This window comes from Neopsephotus bourkii, unplaced genomic scaffold (assembly GCF_033783945.1).
Source record: "Neopsephotus bourkii isolate Nb327-2 ecotype Australia unplaced genomic scaffold, CSIRO-AGI_Nbou_v1 NB_855, whole genome shotgun sequence".
Taxonomy (NCBI): Eukaryota; Metazoa; Chordata; class Aves; order Psittaciformes; family Psittacidae; genus Neopsephotus; species Neopsephotus bourkii.
The window spans coordinates 2842344-2862954 of record NW_026901351.1 but is presented as its reverse complement, the minus strand read 5'-3'; the positions used below and the strand labels follow the sequence as shown (position 1 = coordinate 2862954).

Below are 20611 nucleotides of genomic sequence, written 5' to 3'. Positions count from 1 at the left end.
TGCTCTAAAGAAACAGACAAAAGTTTAAATTCTCCCATTATACACAACTGATATGAAAATACCACTACATTCAGAGACATGGAAAGAAGATAATTTACAGTGTCTAGGATACATCTGCAGCTTCTTCATTCTGTCTGTGGTGTGTTGGTGACAATGGGTCTACATAAAAGCAAGTCTGTGACTTATTTTTCTCACCTTCTCTGGCCTAGAGTGATTATTAGTAAAAGCTTTTTTGTTTGCCTGTTACTAGTTCTTGTTTCTCTCTGGACTTAACTGCAAAAGTAGGACTTCAATGGGACCTCTGTTCTCTGGCTTCTTGTATCAATAGGGACTAACAGGAAACGCTAGAGAGAAACCATTCATTCAAAACTTATTTTTAAGGTGCATCCAACTGATCTTATTTCAAAATACTATTTCCGAGTTTCATTATTAAATGGCTTACTACAAGTTTTCCTATCAGTCAATAATCCTAAAAATACTATGTGTTTCAGATGTTTATGAAACTACAGTTCAGGGAATCCATTAGGTGGGCTCTGACTATGAACTTTCATTTTTGTTCCTTCATTTACGCAATATTCCTATGGACATTTCTGTCATCTACTCTTAATCTAATATTGCTAGCAGCCTGTCACTCTTTCAGATGATGTCAAGCAGCTCAGGAATAGATGCAAGAACTGAAATCACAGTTATTTCTAATTAAGATGGAATATTCTTAAGCACTTTTTCAAAACAATACTAATAATTTATGTAGCTAAATTGAAAGATTACTTTTCTTAAAAAAAATAATAAAAAATCCTGGTGTCTGAAGTTAAAGTTTATTGAATTAACTTGAGAGTCTCTGAAGTTTCATTACAATTAATGACCTGTTTGGAGATAGGTGAAACCATAGATATCTTTCATGTTTCTGTATTTGTCTGGGAGAGCTCTGATAGAATGTCCTCTTCCTCTAATCAGACAAGATGTTTAAAATTACATTAACATTATTATCTTTCCTTCTCCCAAAGACTCCTCTATAAAAAGCAGTGAAAACAATACAACTTGACACACAAATTCTGCATCTTATATCAGAGCAGCGTGACTTTGTCAGACATTGCAGCCTGCATGTGTTCAACATATTGAATAATTCTGGATGACAGATTTTCAGACCAAGCCACTCATACTTTAAAGTACTAAGTACATCTAGGGACACTAGGTGCATGAGCAACAGATCATAAAAGATGTTAAAAAACGTACACAACAATGTCTTTAGTACTAAAGTGATCACAGACACGAAAAATAACAGATCGCAGCTTCTGGGGAAGCACTGTGTTATCTATCACATCCCACAATACTTTCTGAGAGCCCACGCTGTCATTTTGGGGGGGAACATGGTCTCTATATGCAGGAGAAGGGCAGCTGTCAGCAACTCAGACTATTTGTATAAAACTTTTCTCCAGTCAGAAAGGAGAAGTACCAAAGATAAACTTCTTGCTTCCAACAGGCACTAAATCTCCAAGACTGTATGCACAGCCTGCATCCCATAGATAACAGTGATTTGATGCAGAACTTGTTTTCCTTAATATGCATAATGAAATAGCAGGAGAATTTTGTTCAGGTTGAACTTGATTTCTTGAAAAATCATTTGCAAAATATTCTCATTTGTACGAAAATCTGAACCAGAAGCAAAAAAGGACTTCTGAGCTTAACCACCTGCACCTTGGGCAAGGGTTCATTCAGTATCTCCTGATTTTATGAATTTCTTTCTCACTTAGCCTCTGTAATATTTATAGGTCACTCCCTAAAACTACTAAACTGAGATAAACCTGAAGTTCCTGAGAGGACCATACTAAAATTAGGTAAGTGTGATTTCAACTTTACAAAGAACAGTTGCGGGGGAAGAGGCTGTAGTGTTTCTCTTTTTTTTTAACAAAAACTTTCTGTCTGGAACACTAAAGAATCAAAAACCTAGGCTCAGCTGCTGTGTGTACCTGGCACACATGATCTATGCAATAACAGAACAAGATGCAGATGTCTCTCCCCTAGAACTGGTGCAATGGTATATCCAATCACAACAGTAGCTTCTGTCCTTAATATAGCTGGAAATCTAGTAAGTGCCTTCCCTCAGCATACCATGGGAATGAACCCCTATGCCTCAGTGCATTATGATGTAGGAGTGCCACCACTTCAGATATGGGCCTCGATTCTTTGTAGGAGCTAGGAAAATAAAATTCTCATATGTTTCATAAAGAACTAAACTCATGGATTTCTTTATCTGATTATCACACTTTTTTCCATTTAAAAATCTGGTCATTAATGATTTTCTTACTGGTAATTTGGGGAGAAAACACAGATTTGTCTCTAGTGGAGACAAATGCTCATGATTCTTTTCTTGGCCTTCTCAAATTTTTTTCTAAAATTTGATCTCTTTCAGGTTCAAATGACTGGCTACATAGCTGGCTACACATAAGAATATATTTTGATTTTATGGTAGGTTTTTTTTTTCCAGACTCTGGTTTAGAATATATATCATTGAGATATTATCCCAATATACAGGTGATCAAATATACTTTAGCTTCCAAACAAAGACCTCTGTAAAGCATGCACTTAGAAATCAAATCTTAAACTTTGGTTGAGAGACAGTAAACATCCACTTTTGCCATTGTCTCAGGAAGAATTCCTAGCTACTTTGCAGAGAAGTTCAGGGAAAACTTTACTGTAGTTAGAATTAGTGGAGAGGTAAGATGTTGGACCATTCATGTTTTTCCTTTAGAAGGTGTAGAAAACAGAGTAGGGTACATGAACAATAATGCAAGGAGAAACTGCAATAAATACGTTAAGCTCCTCAGCAAAGAAAAAAAAATCCTGGAAAAATGAATAACGTAAAATAGTAATTTGGTATCTAAATTCATTGAGGTGAAGTAGCATGGATAAATTGTTCATGTATTTTCTTCTCAGAAGAAATAAATACATTCAACAGTATGTAACACAATGTATATTCTCTTAACAATGGTATAGCAAACAGGTTGTGCTCCACAGAAAAGCATGTGCCATTTCTATCCCCTTTAAAATGGTACTTCAACTGGACAGCGGTAATTATCAGTAATAATTTACTGTTTCCTCAAGGCAGTAATTGAAATGTAAGAACTGTCTCTTTTTTCACATTTGTCCTCAATTGTGCAGGCAGCTTCTGCCAGTGTTATCAATCAGATAGCAGCGATTTTGCACAGAGCAAGCAATCAAGAAAAAAAAAAAAAAGCATGCTATTGCCAGCATCCTTCCAAAAGTTCTCTTCTGTGATTTGGCAACTGAAAAATTACATGTCTTTTTCTTGAACAAGTAACTGCTGGGTTCAGTACTGTTGATATCTCTTAACTCCGAAAGGTTTCCTGGAATAAATCTCCTAAAATTCCCACTGTTCTTTCACACAGTGTGTGCACATGGTTCTCTTATTGCAGCATCTGAGCATTTAACCATACAGAATTAGAGATCAGGCACTCTCCCTGCTGTTCAGCTGTACACTCTGGTGTATCTGGTAAACATAGACTATGACAACCCTTTTCTGTCCTCCTAACCCATATACTATCAGCTCTCATGCCCGTTAGCACCTTACTGAAGGTGATCCCTTTTACTTTTTTGTGTAGCATTTAATTCTACTACAGACATAAAGCTCATGAAAATGATCCAGTGCCCTGGTTTGCGGAATTACTCCTATCTGTAGTGGGATTGCTTCCTTGTCACACACTGTCATACTCACAAGCTGCAAGGACACACCAATTCATCTGCTGTAAAACACATCTTCTTTAGGGGAAAAAAATAAAATCACTGAAATTATATATTAAAACATGTTGCTAAGCCTATATTCAACAACACAGAGCTTAAATCTCTTCAACATTTTCTCAAAATATTGCCTCAGACTGAGATGAAATGGAGATTTCTTAAACATACACCTTTCTTGTATTGCCAGAAACAGCTACTCAAACCTCCTCTGTGCAAGCTCCTATCCTGTCCTATCCTGTCTGTATTGCTGTCTACCTGCTCTCCCTTCGTACGACTGTTCACTGAAACAACAGATTAAATTTCCTTAATTTCTTATTTGAAATTTAAGGATTTCAAAAATATTAGTTCTATCATATAATTCAATAAGCCCAGTTAAGACTTCAGCTTTAAATAAAACCTTCTTGATATGAACTCTCAAACATGCAATGGAAAATCTCCCTAAATTTTTAAAGATTTTTTAGTTACTTTATACACATTAGCATCAAAATGAACATTGGCTTTTCCTCAGCAACAGAGACTACAAATCTAATACATCATCATAAAGGATCACACTGGGTAAAGGGATGCTGGGACTGCACCCTTGGAGTATGTTATAAACTTTTGAAATCGATACTTTTTTTATTCTATCCTAATCTGTGGGAAAAAAAACAGCATGATAAATTGAAAATGCACTGGGTGTTGAACTATATAAAAACAGTGTATGAAGATATTACTTAAGTATATTAAGTTAATGCTGACGGCAGTGTTTGTCTTTTTAAACCAAAAGATTTTTTTTTCTATCATTGAAAACCAAGTGAAAGTAAATAAATAATTTAATTTAATAATGAATTTCTGAGCAATGTAATTTTTGTTATTCATTAAAAAAAAAATCCTACTTTTTTTTTTTTTGTTTAGCTCTCTTCCTTGAGATAACAGTATACTTACTGTGCAAGGAGTTTGCATCCAAGGTTCCCCATCTATCTGCATAGGCAGTGACTTGCTGGTCCTAAAGGGATATATTTCATAGTGTAAGAAAAAGTAACTAGACAAAATTGATAAATGTATTTATTAAGGAGGCATATATGTGATGGCACACACATATAATCCTGATTTATCCCTAAACTTCCATGTAATCTCCAGTATGGTCCAACATGCTTACAAAAGTAACCCAATCACATTTAGTTTGATTTTCAACAAATTAAAAACATTGTGAAGATTCACACATCTTGCTAGTAATATGCTACTCTCTCATGAGAGAATAGTCCATAATTTGTGAAATAAAGAGTCAATTACACAAGAACTTGAGGAGTAAACCTTATTAACTGAAAAGATAAAGGAACCTCGGATATTTTTATAATTTAGACTGACTGCTATAAAGGAAACAAGAAATAAATTTTAGCTCTATCATCACCATTTATTAGAACCATAAAAGATGTTTTTACACTCGTGTCTAACTCTGGGTTAGACAGAGTAACACATAACATGACAGCTGTACTATATTCAGAGGCTTTAACATACCATGCTATAAATTTAAATTGTTAGTAAAGTGACACTGATTTTAACATAAAGCTACAGCCAGTGTTCCCTGTCTAGTTTTTGATACCACTTTAATAAAATTATAGACAAGTGAGAAAGGAAAAAACCCCAAGGATGATCTTTTTCGGTCTTTTCCACTTATAATAGTTTGCATACAAGACTATTAGAAATAACACAAAGTAGATAAATCTAATAACAGTAAAATGAGTCAACTGAGTACTCATGTTCATCAATGGAAACACTGGCTTGGACATTATTCAAAAGTGACTAATAGTTTATGGGATTATCCACTGTCATCTATGGTCATAAGTGGAGGAAGGGAAGAATGTTCTCACTTTATAGGTTTTGAAGGGTTCTGAATCTTTTTCAGTTGCGGTTCTGCTGATGTAGCATTATAAATATTATCTCCTGGTATCCAGAGAATGTTGGAATGGCTCTGTAATCTTGTTACTCTTCCTCATCCAGTAGAAGAGTACTTTTCAAGTCAACATCACCAGTCCTTGAGGAGAGTCTCTAAATCTACCAGTCACTTCAGCAAATCCTACTTATTTTAAAGTTTTTGTTGGTGCTGTTCTGTTTTATGCTCATTCTAGGCTTCTGGGGTTTGTAATTGTATAACTATGATTTTATCAAAATTTTGTAAAATTCCTCCTGATAAATTCTTCACTGAGGAAGAGTTGACCAGCTCTCTTTTTTCCAGTCCTTACCTAATCCAAAAGTTAGGATAATTGTTTTCTCCTTGAGTCCTCATCCAAGTTTCCTCTACTGTGAATGTTCTGGTCACTTTAAGCACAGGAACAATAAAGCACAACTAAATTAGTGTGCTCCACCATTAGTGGTTTATACGTACCAGCAGGTTTAATAATAACAACTTGTCAATGTTCACTAAATAATAAACAAATCGCAGCCAGAGCACTCTGACTTCTAGAGATCAAAAAAGTTTTACAAATACTAAATACATGTTACTATTCCCTGATGAGGAATGCATTATAAATGGTTTAAAAAGTGTCAAAGTAATGTTAAATTACTTTTTGCTCAAAAGTGCATGGAGTGTATGTCAATGATAAACCGCAATATATTTATGCCTTACTCCTTCTGCTCCAACTGCTTGACAGTATTTCTTCATAGGATGAAACGACAGTTGAATACAGCACGTGAGGACTGAACGTAAACACCCTTTTTCTAGATTTTTGACACATTTAAAGACAGCAAGATGTACAGGCATAAATATGTATAGAATAGATATTTCTTATACAAAAATGATAACTTTCACAAGAAATAAGTATGGTATTTATGACTATTAAGTTACCAAAGTGGACTGATAATATATAAAACTTCACTGTTTCAATACAACAGTGCAGTGCAAATTGAAGATGCTGATACCTGATGACAACAGATGAGCACTGGGCAAGCCGTCTTCCAGCACTCTTCAGACCTGTGTATATCTGTCCCATCTCCATGGCTCCTTCCAGCCCAACCACTTCCATAAGCTGGTCACTTAGATCTGCAAAAGTTGAAAAAAAAATAACATTTTGTCTAGATGGCATTTTGACCGTGGTTGGTCTGTGACTGGTTAGAACTGTGAGAAGACCAACCTCATAATACAAGAGGTAGAGAAGAAAACTAGCAAAAATGGTGATTCCTAGGAAGTGATTGCAGCTTTAAGGCTGGACACATCTGGATCTATTGTCATACCACTCTAAAATAACCTGACCAAACTGATTCCAAAAGACAATAATAATACCTCGGAATTTTAATACATGAATATGGAACAAATAATCTTACTCTACTAGAAAATAGGAGAGACTCCTTCTTTAGGTTGTGCTCACAGAATGAGATGTTTGCAGTTTAGAAATTCAGAAACTGGATCTTTGTCTCAAGTAGTACATAGATTCAGTGCAAAAAGGGCAGAAAACCCCTTCTATCAGCAACTATTGATCTAATTTTGCTGAACCTTGAAGTGCTTGTTTGCACCAGTTATATATTTTTATTTCACACATTTTTTTGACTATGTAGCATTATGGCATTAGACTTTAAAATGTATTCAAATAAATCATGTCTCTGGCAAAATAAATATTAGATTGCTTGACTTCAAGGAGAGAGGACAAATTCTGTCTACAATTTCAGATATAACGATACAACCAGAAACCTAAACAGTAATATAGCAGTCTAGTTTGAGAAATAACTAAGCAAAGTAATGAAATATCCAGAATCAATGAAGCTGTTTTGTATGAAATGCTTTATATGCTCCTGTTAAAATGCATGTTGCCAAGACCAAATGGACAAGAAAAAGAAACATGTTTTTTAGCTCTATGTGTGTTTTACAGATTCGCTGTTAATTATCCATGTTTCCAAAAGGCATATTATTTGGTGAAGCATAGGAATGAGCTAAAATGTTAGAGTCTATCATCACATTGAAAAAATAAATAAAGGAGAGCACATTACTCTTTGGATATTTTAAACCCTTCAACTTTTAATGAAGGCAAAATTTCATGCTAATTATCATACCTATGAGCCTAGCCCAAAGTTTCAAATGGAGTCTTTTTTGTTCACTTCTTTGGACTTTCAATGAAGGTAATTAACTGAACAAGTATTAAGGGGGGTGGGAATATGAAAAGGAAATAGGATTTATGGTCTGGATTACTCTGCTTCCAAAGAAAAAATCTGATACTATCCAAAGCCTTCATTTTTCTTATATTTCCTTAATATTCTTTGCTGTTTTCATTTTCTCATCACAGTGAAATCAGTTCTTTACAGTATTAATGAAACAAAACTAAAGCCTATTCTTTCCTATTAAGGAAAAACAATGATGGACAAAAGATTAAACATACGATTAATTTTAACTATACATTGAATAGTTTGCACCCCTATAACACATGTAAACCCAATTTTGTATGTCTTACTTTCAACTGAATTGTTTTTCTTTTGGTGTTTAAGTTACTCATTTTTAAACTTCCGTTTAAACAATTTCTGCTTTTCTTGATAGCCATAGGGACTTAGGTGAGAAAGTCCTCTCATTTTCAAAAGCTATTATATTAGAAAAGCACTATGAACTTTATAGATGTACTAAATAATTAAAATGTTTCCAGCCAAAGAAAACATCAAATTTCTATTCGCTGGGTTATTAGAAAATTTTTACTTTTTAAAGGGGGAATAATTAAGAACAGATTTTTATTACTGACAGCTCAGGCAACATATGCAAGATTCAGAACAGTGACATTTGCAGTGACATAAATTTGATGCATCATTTTTCAATAGCTATGAGATGACTGCCAGTAACAGCAGATAACAAAGGGTCAAATCCTGCCATTTGATCTGTACCACACATCTCAAGAAATGTGGTATATTAAACATTGGAAGATGGAACTGAACAATAATCCACTGAAAAAGTGAAACCTTTTCAAAAACTTTACATTTGCAGTGGCACATTCCCAAAGTGGGGTTATTTTAGGCCAAATATGAATATTTTTAGAATCAAGCTTAAATTAGACATAACCTTCCTTCAGAAGCTGGAAAAACTAAAGCAAGTGTAACATGCAATTACTGACTTTGGGTTAGTTCATGCTCCTGCTCTTGCTAATACATCTTTCCTGATGCTTTTGCATAGTCATATACATTTCAAGAAATCCTTGAGCTATATTGACTTTGATAACAGCTCAGAGTGAGCAAAAGTGGAAAAGGGAGTGTGTCTATTTTGGTTCAATTCTTCAAAGATGTTACACAGCTACACTGGCTGAATATAAAGGGTCAAAGAATATAAAGGGTCAAGACATCAATGAATGGATTACATTTGTTCTTAAAAGGTCCCCACCAAAGATTCTGAAAGAGACTAAGCTCTATTAAAAGAGATTAGATCTTCTATTAAATTAAAAGATAGGAAAGGGGAAGTCATTCTTCATTCTAGTGGAAGGTTATCACTGATTTCTCAGAAAGATCAGTGCTGGCCTCTGTACTGCTCAACATATACCCCTAAATAATGTGGAAATGGAAGTAGATAGAGAGTTCCTGAGGATTCAGTGAAGAGAAAAGCCAATAAAAAAAAAAAGTTCAGGAATTTTACAGTACTGAGTAACAGGGCTATGCAAAGGCAGAAAATTCAACACATGTAACTTAATGGCCATTAAGTGACACGGGGAAACTACAGGTATGTAAACTGTTATATGCATATATATTGCATTTAAAAGAACCACAGTGTGTGTGTGTCTGTGTGTATATATCCATAGACATATATTTACATTGCTGGGATATGATTAATACTGTCATGCCGGAATTAACAATATGAAGTTGCTGTGGCCAATTCATTGAAAATATAAGCTCAATGCTCAATAGTGATCAAATACCATCAAAAATTATGATTGGTACAGCCATATAGTATGGAAAGTGCAGTTCTGGCCCACTCAGCAATGCGTAGGAAGATATGAAATAACTGGAAATGACAGAGCAACAAACATGGTAACAAATATGGAGCAGCTACCCTGTGAAAATAAATTAGATTAGAAACCTTCAGAAGCTAAGGAGATGAGTAGAGGAAAGATAAGAAAATAATGAGTGTCATGGAGTAGGTGAAGAAAGTACTGTAACTTAGCATTTCTCAAAATGCAAGAACTAAGGGTTTCCACAGCACTTCTAGAACAAGCAGGAAATTCTTTTTACATAATAATTTTTTATACCATGATGCCTTACTAGACTTCTAAATTCCTGAAACCATAATTATTATATATTTACTAAGGCGTCCTAATGGAAGATTCACTACAAGTTTGCTCTCTCATGCTTTATTTCTAATAATGCAATACAGGTTGGTGTCAGAGGTCAGACACTGAGCTACATGAACTTGCAGGTTGATCTAGCATCACTGTTTTTGTTGTCCTCTTATACATCTTAGAAATTGTAGACCAGAATAAGGAATACTGCTGTTCACTAAACATTATTAATCACTTAAAACAGCTTGTAATGTGGACTTTTCCATGACATGTATCCCAACTGTGTTTGAAACCTAATTAAGAAAGTAACTTCTTTTTGATCCTCAAATTATGTTCTGAAGTTACACACACGTGTGCGCCTGTGTGTGTCTCTACCAACTACAGAGCAAAAACTAGCTCTTTTAAGGCATGTTGTATTTCTTCTGCATTACACAGATTTATTCTAAACAGAAAAATAATCAATTGGTAACCGTACTGATAAAATTCTCAGATACCTGCTCCATCTATTTTATATATAACAGTTTTAGGAGGTTTAGGCTTATGAAATTGATAGCTAGATTTTCAAAAAATAATTTAGCAGCTAACAGTAAACAGCATCAACTACCAGATACTGAACAGCTTTTCAACCTACCCAGGTCATTTAGTTGCCTGAATGAGAGCCAAAGTCTCATTGGTAGGCTATCATGGAGAGCATCTCAGTATTAGTGCATTAGGAAAAGTGTTTTTTGACTGGTGCCTTGGGGTTCTTGATTCCGTTTGTTCTACTTTGAGCTCTGTGAAAGAGCTGAAGGCTCTTGCTTGTTTTCTATGTGAATGAGCCATTAGAGTGTGTGGGAATGTTTTCACAGCACCATGCCTCTCCTGCCCTCTTCCACAAACTGAAGTACTTCACGTGTCTCCCCATATTAGCCCTGTCAGTAAACAAAGCCAGCTCTCCTGGGAGAGCGCTGCTGTCAGCAGATGGTGACTAGCATGCAGAGGGGCATCTGACCCCTTGCACTCATTCCTGATGGGGAGATAAAGTCCCTAGGGAGATGGCTGTCCATTTCATCCCATCAGCCAGCAGAAGAAAGAGAAGTCCAAACAGAAACTTGCACAAATAGCAGACAAAAGATTGTATATGAATATAAGCCCTTTATAGCACTTCCTCAAGGCATGAAGAAACACACTTGGAGATTTTAAGGTTTCTTAGTGAGGAGTTGATGCTATCCATTAGTTTGGCATTAGCTAAATGCTTCAATATTCAAAGTGAACACAAGAGAAAAACACATTTGGAATACATCTATGAAGATAAAGCAAGGAAAGCAAAATGGGATAGGGGGTGGGAAGAAACATGGTGTGATTAGAAATCCTGATTTACATAGAGAACTTTCCCACTGTAATGGAACTGGTTTTGATACCCAATTTATCTTTGCAATATATAAATACTGCTGTCCTGGAAAGAGATTGAATGACTCTATTATAACTTGGGGTTACTGCACTCACTCAGGCACATTTGCATAAAAACACTGTTGGTCAGTGGTAAATCTGTCTCTGGCAGCAGTTTGTCTTCAAAGAGAAGGGGCTCCATGGCTTACTGAATGTAATGAAACCCTAGTAATCATCAGGCTGGAAATTTTTTGGTTCCAGTTAAAACACTGGATAATAATTGCAAAACTGCTATGATGCCAGAGGATCCCTGAAAAACTCCTGAGCTCGATGCTCTGCACCATATGAATGCTTTGGCATCTTCCTAGAACATGGAATGTATTAAATCTACAGTTACCCATAATGCAAGAATGTGGGGTCACTTCTACATGCAGGGATAGGAACTGCTGTTGTAAAAATGATAAAAATGTGTTTAATGTCACAGTATTCTCATGATTTTAAATTAATGGCTTTTTCTAGATTCCTGGTTACAAGAAATCAGTCAACAAATAACAGTCTATACATCCTGGTTTTTGTTATGCTTTGCTTTAGAGAAGCTACCTGAAGTAACATGTGCCTCAACACTTTTAATATCAGTTATAGCTAGAGGTCCAGATTATGCCAAGGCTCTCTTTTATTACCGATTCACAGACATATAGTAAAAGACAGCTCTTATGTCCACGAATTAATAATATAGACAAATAAAACAGACAAAGCATTGAGTAGGGTAAAAAGAATATTATTACAGCTATTTTACAAAGTGAAAATTGTACACAGATAAGTTTAGATTCTGCAAAAGGTTTGTGCTCATATTATGCTGGATATGTTTGCGTGCAGACCCACAAGAGTCATAATATTTCTATCATGCAAAAAGTTAATCACATGAGTTTGCAGAACTGACCTGGCCAAGATCATACACTAAGTTTGTGGCAGAGACAGGAAATAAACCAGCAACTCCTGAATTTCAACCTTCTGCTTTTAAAAGTCTATTCTCCCTCTTAATACTGACTTCAAGGATATATATCAAGTGCTACATCTGTAGCATTTGACCCAGTTTTGAGTATTTTGCATTGCCGAGTTTATTTGTAAACATTAAAAATCTTAGGTGGCTCCAGAAATATATTTCATGCCAGCACTGATTAGCAGCTCAAGTCTTTATTCTTGTATTCATATTTATTTTCCCTGTTTTTAAAACAAAAGAGTCTGCCTCTTAGAACCACGAGAGGAAGATATATCATTGCTGTAATTTTCACCCTAGTGAGATATTCAGATATGATGATAATAAATGAACAGATATTTTATATCTGTAAACACACACAAAAATACATACACACTTTATACCTATGTGGACAGACACACATACAATACATAGCAATATTTATCCATATGCGAGAAATTCAGTACATTTTGGCTCCACTATCCGAACTGATGATGCACTAAATAGCTTTAATGGGGTGAGAATGCAAGGGTGCTATTTTTGATGCTTAAAATGAATGCAATAAATAAAATACTCTCTGCCAAATTCAGTGGCAAAATTACTGACTTCAGTAGAACCCAGATTTCACCTGGCATCTTGTGTCTTGCATCAGTCTAGCACAGAGAATATGTCCTCAGATGGAATCATTTAACAGACATAGCTCAGCCTACTACTGTGTAATGGATTTTTTTTGTGTGTATATAATAATCTCCTGATTCTTATTGATCACTGAATGACAAGCTTCCCCCCCAAAATAGGAAGGCAAACAGGGAAGAATGAGTCCTCATAATTAAACATTTAATGAAACTTCTTAATTAGCACAAAAGGCCTTTGTAAAACTTTTCCTTAAGTGAACTTTTTTTTTTCCAGATTACCAGGGGGAAGGAGAGGAGAGTTCTTCATAGAAACTTTTTTTGACTAATAGTAAAAAGAAGAAAAACCCCGAAACCATAACCAACAAAAAACAACCCACCCCAGAGGACTCAAATTAAATCACTTCCACCCAAAACCTACTCCCAAATACCAATGTTCAAATGTTCAACACTTGAAACAAGGGGTTTCATCTTCCAGCGTGGGAGATCATTACAGATAAGTCTTTTATGGCAAAGCTTGGCAGACAAAATGTATTCTTTTTTTTTTTTTTACAGATTTATTCTTTTAATAGTCTGAGGTACAATTGCATTGAACAGGCTGCTACACCAAAAATGCCCCTATTATTTTAATCTGTGTTCTTGTAAAAGTTATTCGTTCAAAAGGATTTCACTGTGTTACTCTTATACCCCCTTCATCCAACAGAACAAAAGCCTTTCTATGAAAGGAATCTAAACTTGGACAAACTGTAAAAAAAAAAAAAAGGGGGGCAAAAAAAAAAAAAAGCAAAGTTCCTTTCTGTTTTTATCAAATTTGATTGCTGCAGCTGTTCCCAGTTTCTGTATTTTAAAAATAGCCTTATTCAGTGCCTTCTTGGCTAAAGGCCAGAGTACCATTAGAACATGCTGTACGGAAAACCTCTATTCAGTTACAGATACAGAAATATATTTAAGATCAGTGGGGGTCATCTGAAGCAAACACTTGTATGGGCGAAAATGGAATTTTAATGTGCTTGGACTGCTCACCACTTTTAACAGATATTTAAGAACTTCAAACCGGATATCTTTCTATTTGTATTGGTACTCTCAGATTACTGAGCATCAGGTACAATATGAGCAAGTCAAGATCATTTCAACTAACAAAAATAGATCTAATTCTCAAATTACTCCTTAGTAGTTCTGGCATTCACTTTAAATGGCTCCTAGCAATATTGGATATTTGATTAGCCTATAAAAATGCCACAGCCTAGAAAAGAAAAATACAGTAATATTGATGGAAATGTAGAAATCTGATCAATGAAAACTAGCTTGATATGTACATTTCTAAGAGGAATAGTACTAACAGGGGATAAACGTTCCCTTTCTGCAGGGTAGCAAACTCTAATAATGGCATTATTCCTATATTTATCCACCGAAGAGTTTTTTTTAGTTATCTGCCAGAAAGAAATCTTCATTGCATTTATGTGAGCACTAAAACTCCTTTTGATTAAAGTGGAAGCAATTTTCATCCAGGAGCTCAGAAACCCCCCAAATATGATCTTTATTCCTCTTTCTTTTCATGAGAACAAATTCCATTTGTTTCCCCTACCATGCTAGCACTCTATGATGTTTGGAGACCACAGTATGCAGAATGGATACTGGTTTAACAATACCAATTTGTAATTATAAAGCAAGAGCCTAACCCCAGGAAAGTATGAAAAATCAATGAGATGTATCATAGATCAGCCACTTCTGCTGATCTAGAATGCCTGCATTAAAGTATTCAAGGTTATGTATTTCTACTTCAGCTGGGGAGGAATTTTCAGCATGGTAGAAATACCCAAGGTCATTATTTGGATAGGTACCAACAGGAAAGAAAACACAGCAGTGATGGCATCAATACAGCCTGCTAAGACTCCAAGTTCTAACTGGCTTGTTGGCTTTCTAGGTTTCTGTGCCCTCACTCTCCCAGGACCTGGGTTAATTAATTAAATGCTACAATCGCACTTTGGATTGCAGTTTCAGTTACAAACATTTTCCACACCTTCTCTTTGTATAGAAGGAGCATCAAGCAATTGAATGAACTCAAATCTAGTGAATACTAGCAGGTATTTGTATTGTCTTAAATAAATCAGTCAATCTTCCCATGCTTCCTATAGTCAGTGAAAGTAAAGGAGCTTTGATTTAGTTTCCCACTAAACTAAGTATTTTTGGCGTTGCCTGAGGTGGCCTAGGATTTCCAGGACATTCACAAGGGGCTGACAAGCCTGACACAGGAGCAACAGAAGCAGCAGATGAAAGGATGGTATCTTGAGAGGAACTCTTAGGGTGTTAGGAACTTACATGTGGAAAACTGAAGATAGCTCAGTGTTTTCTCCAGACAATTATTCAAAGGAAGAATCTAAGAGGTCTAATTTTCTGGAGGAGCATGTTTTTCCTGTACTGTCATCAGTAAGAATCTACACTTTACTTTCTGCTAAATCTACCTGAGAATCTCAGGATGAGCTAGATCTGGGCAAACACTTTGCTTCTGAATACCTAAACCATACCTTTGTTCTGATACCCAAAACATATTAAGTGGTGTTACAGATTAATAGTATGTGTTCAGACTGCTTTTTCAGTTTTCAGGTCCTGCTTACTGTCCAAAACATAAGGAGTAAACCTCAAATTGAATCAGAGTTTGGAATAATCACTCTGGGTTTGTTTTCATTTTATTAATCAGTTACACACTGGAAAGTAAGAGTGGGAGCAGTGTTTTTGGTTACATATGGAAATTAATCTGGAAGGACAGAATAGTGTTCATTCGTATTTTGGAATTTTCACCTTCCAGATTACTTTCAACAAATGAGATAAATTTTAAAAGGACCTTTATTTTAGTCTCTACCCAAAAAAACATGGATATTCAGATATCAAATGAACCACATGCATGTTTCAAGCATGACTACCAAGTGCTCTGTTTATTCAGGCCTATCTCTATGGTAACTACTTTATGGTACATGATTTCAGAATACTAATTACAAAGCAAAATAAATAAGGTTGTGTGCAGGTTCGCATTTACATATTTAAGGCATTTCAAAATTCAAAATTCATCCTAACTTGTACAATATAATGTGTGATTTACTTTGAAAGATATTTTTTGTCATTGTAATTCTTGCACTGTAATATTAGCTGAATTTTCTTTTCCATAACACTACTTTGCACTAGGATCACCAGCACACGGGAACTGCAGTATACTAAGGGAATTAAAGAAAGTTGAAGATGCAGGTGTGCTATTAAATGGGTGGCCTTTGTATTACTGTATTTATGTGTGCTTTGCCATTCTAAACAGAAACCTAAATGTTACACTCAAGAAGTGGTACAAGAACATCTGTGTTGGGGGACTGAACTGGCATAGCTAACACTTCCAGTACCAGGTGCAAAGGAAACTTCAGTATAGCTTGACGAATTCTGACTACTAGCATCTGTAATATATTGGATTATCTCTCTTCTTCCCTCCATATTCCACCAGAGTATTTGTATTATACATCTGGATTTACATTCTAGCATAGCAAAAGACAGGTTGTAATCCTGCCCTCCTGGATCGCAGCCTTGATTTTAACTTCATTTAGGTTTTGTTTTTCATAGAAGCGTAAGACCAGAGTTACTAGTAACTTCTGAATGTATAGTTAAGGAAAATGAGCATATTTCCCTGGGAAAGAAACATTGAAGGGAAAATTGCACCTCTGATCTATTTAAAGATGATCAAAATGTGTGTAGAGAAAGCTTTTCCTCTGGACTAAAACTTTACATTTCCCTGAGAACATCCAGTCTTCTAAGAACTTCTAGATTTTCATGCAGATAACTTTTAAAACTCAATCTTCAAAATAAAATGAAGGTTTTCATTTAAAGTTCAAGTGATATACCTTATTAATAGAAATATTGATGATATTCAGTGAAAGACTTAGAATACTTGAAACAACAAGACAGCAGGCTAAAAGCATTGCTAGGAGATTCAAAACCAGTCACTTGTGGAGTAATCACTGAAGTCCAATCCTAATAATCTTTGAAGTATGTGACATTCCTCAGCATCCACTGAGACCATGACCTACCGTACTAAGTGGCTCAGGATCAATCTTATATTTCTTAATTAGGTAAAGAGTTCAGGAATCAATTGTTGTATAAAACTGAAAACTTAAAAAAACTACCAGTGATTGTGTTAGTTCAGGTGGAAGTCAATGGCATGATCACCATTACCATGTCATCAACAATAGCTGAAGCTGTTCCCAGGAAAGAATTGTCTGAACCACAGCTCTCCACGTTCTTTGTCCAACACTTTCAATACAGCAAGTGGGCATATTGAGCTTTGAAGGAATTTCTTTAGAAATGTGGAAAACTGTTTCCTTCTCTTGGCAACTTCAGATCACCTCCTTTCACCCCCAGCCACTGATTAAGCCTCTTGAATATGTCTAATAAATAATCTAAGGACAAATTAAGTTTACAGTTTTCTGGGAATTGGGAGCTTGTTTCACCACATAGTAAATTATCTTTGCTAACTTCTAACAAGGTGTGACAAAAAAAGCAATAAATACAAATAAATCCACAGGGAAGAGATTAAAAAAACCCATTACAAAAGCTTGATTTCAGGGGGAAAAAGAAAAGCTGTAACAAATTTGCAATCCCTAGTTATTCATATTTTTTTGTTACTTCAGTTTGAATGCCAAATTCCTTCATTATTTTTTGACCCGGTATGAAAAACCATCTGGCAAAAGCATGTTGCAATTCTACGTAAATGAAATAATTGGATGGCTGCTTTAAAATATACTTAATAAATAAATATTATTATACATTAGCAAAAACCACTTCATTCCACTTCTGAGCTCTATTGCTGAACTATGACTTTTTTGTGTGCCTAAAGGACCTTGGATTCCTAGGCAGTCTTGCATTGCATTAGGCAGTCATGAGCCTGATGAGCTCCCAGTCGTACACTATCAGATGCACATGTCCACATTTCAGTTGTATTTATTGTATACATTATTATTATTGGTACTATTGTTAGACAAGGTTAGCATCACTGACTCATCAGAATAACTGCCCTGTGGGAAGAGACCATAGCCTAAGGGTTCTGCCATATCTGTGGCAACAGGTTACAAACCATATGGATGATGTGGTTATCTTGTAATAGGCCAAAGGGCTGTGGTTATTCAGGAGCCATTTAAAAAGTGGATCATGCATCTCTGTCATGAGATCTCTCAATCATGCTTCAAAACAACTTTAGAATAATTTTGGCTAGCCAATTACTTTCAATCTACTACCAGAAAGGTATCAAGGTCTGAGGAGATCATCCCATTGCTGGAGTCCTGCAGGTGGACTTATGTGTCTGCACAGTCTCATTTGTTAGTCTAGGGCACCTTGTGCAGTGTGCACACCTCCCTAGGCATACATCATGAGAGGAATCTGGCCAGAAGAGACAAAGTTGTCATTGACTAATTGGATACATGTTACCACATTCCTCCTCAACCAGTTATGACAAGCATGGAGTAATAGTGAAAAACAAAATATTTGCTAGCGATGAAAAGTGGTATACAAAACAGCAGTTAGTTGTGAGCAAACATTTTGGAGCTATAAAGACCCAGCTGCTTTGGCTGACTAAAATGAAAACGAACAATGCTTTCAGGGTTGTGAAAGAAGATCTCACAAGTGATGGATCATATGGAAAAAACCAAAAATACTACTTCATTATAAAGCATAAGTACTCATAGTCCTCTTTTCATCCATTTATAAATATCTGATTTCTTTAAACCGAGAGTCCTAGGTAAGTGTGCCATGCACTAAATGAAAGCCTGTTTACAGCTGTTGAAACCAGTTTATTCTGTATGCCTGTTTTTGTTTTTCATTAAATATTCATTTATTGATATTAGACTTATGAAAAATTTAGCATAATTTTAAACATCCCCACATGAATAGGAGAAATTAAAGGAAAACGGACTTCATCCAGGTTTGTATGTGTGATACAGCTTGTGATATTTCCAGAAAATGACAACAATATGAGGAATCAATGAGAAAAAATGTCTTATGCATCACCTAAATATTTAACTACAATATCAACTTACGTTAATTGTATTTCAAGAGTTGGACTGAATATGCTGTAATTGTACTATCAACTCCCATGAATCAAAGCTTTATTGAATAACTGTAAAAGCTGCCATTTGCTACTTTTAAAATATCTCGTTTCTCACGGCCTTTACTCGATAATGGTCACTAGAATTACAAAATGATAAAAATATCAATGTTCTTGAAAATCTTATTTGAGTTCGTACTGCAGAAGCAGAAACATCTGTAATAGTGTATGGCAGTTGTCAGCTCCTTGTAATTTCTGGCAATGTTCAGTTAAAAAGGCTTTAAAAAGTGCAAATAAAAACATTAGTGTTTTGACTACTTGTAAGAAACTGTTTTGTATACAGTTAACATAAAGGCAACTGCCAAATCAATCCCAGCTTAAAATTTAAGGGGTTGTGTTATTTTCACTTTATGTTATTTTTATTTATTTATTTGTAATTTGTAATAAACCAGAAACAAAATCCCAAGCTGTTGTAAAAAGCTAATACCAATTGAACATTCCAGGTATTTTAATTAAAATAGAAACACGCTGTTAAATGTAACTGATACACAAAATAATAAGAAAGAATAGAAACATCCCTCTACAGTTAATATCTGAAAAACCCAACTAAGAGTCCTCATCCTGATTTATGGAAGGAAAAATCAAACAAAACCAAACTCTAAGAACAAGTGTTCTCTCAATATCAAGCATAGAGAAAGTTCAACAAAAGTTTGACTCAACTCATATTCAGATATAATGAGAACTGGACCCAGTCCTAAATCTGTTGAATAAATGGAAAAGTATCCTCTGAGAATAAAAAAAATTAATCAACGCTATTTTGGTTATAGCATGAAAAACAATAAAACAAACACAAAGAGGAAGATAAAAGGAGAGCAGTGAGGGAAAACAGAGTTAATTGCTAAGTTTTGAGATATTTTTTTCCATCATATATTTTCTTCCAAAATATCCTAGAATGTGACATTGCCAATGTTGATTCCCAGCACTTAAACAATTCTTTGTATCATCAAAGCACAGCATAGACACTGAAGTTCATGGCACTAACCATGTAAAATACAATGTATAGCACTATATGAAGTCCAGAAAACTGTGGTCTTCGCAAGAGGACTGAATTAAGGTTAGACTGTCTAAAAATTGGCACTTTCTATGTTTCGAGTTCTAAGCCTGCAGCCTTGAGATTTTTCTCTTAACTTACATTTTATGGTCAGTATATATAAAACAACTCATAAAGTAAATTTATAGAATTTTCCATATGCATACACAATAAACATTTTATATAGTTTTTATGTTTGTCTAAGACTACTACTTGTCATTTCTTTTCAATCATATTTTTAATTTTTTAATTGGCAAAAGCTGTTGCTTAAAAATTTAATTAAAGCTTCATCAAACTGAAATTACTTTTTTGCTTAGCTTCCATCACAGATTTTCTTGCTGCAACACTTTAGCTGTAAAGGATAGGACAAAGACTGTCTATTGCTTTTCCTGTTTCACAAGAAAGGACCATATTTTGAGGTTTTATCATAGGAATCATGATTACTGCTAATAATATGAAGTACAGATCTTTATTTGGGATCTGCTCCAAAGCCTGCCAGTT

At 35.1% G+C, this 20611-nt stretch overlaps 1 protein-coding gene across 15 annotated transcripts in view; it reads right to left on the bottom strand.

The window, feature by feature from the left end:
• DGKB (diacylglycerol kinase beta) overlaps nt 1-20611 on the bottom strand; it is a 476877-nt gene that overhangs the window by 7530 nt on the left and 448736 nt on the right. For all 15 annotated transcript variants that reach the window (XM_061356469.1, XM_061356463.1, XM_061356472.1 and 12 more), the window contains 2 exons: nt 6655-6775; nt 4681-4741 (listed from right to left, as the gene is read on the bottom strand). In XM_061356469.1, the coding sequence (XP_061212453.1) occupies nt 4681-4741; nt 6655-6775 (182 nt within the window). The remainder of the gene's footprint in view (nt 1-4680; nt 4742-6654; nt 6776-20611) is intronic.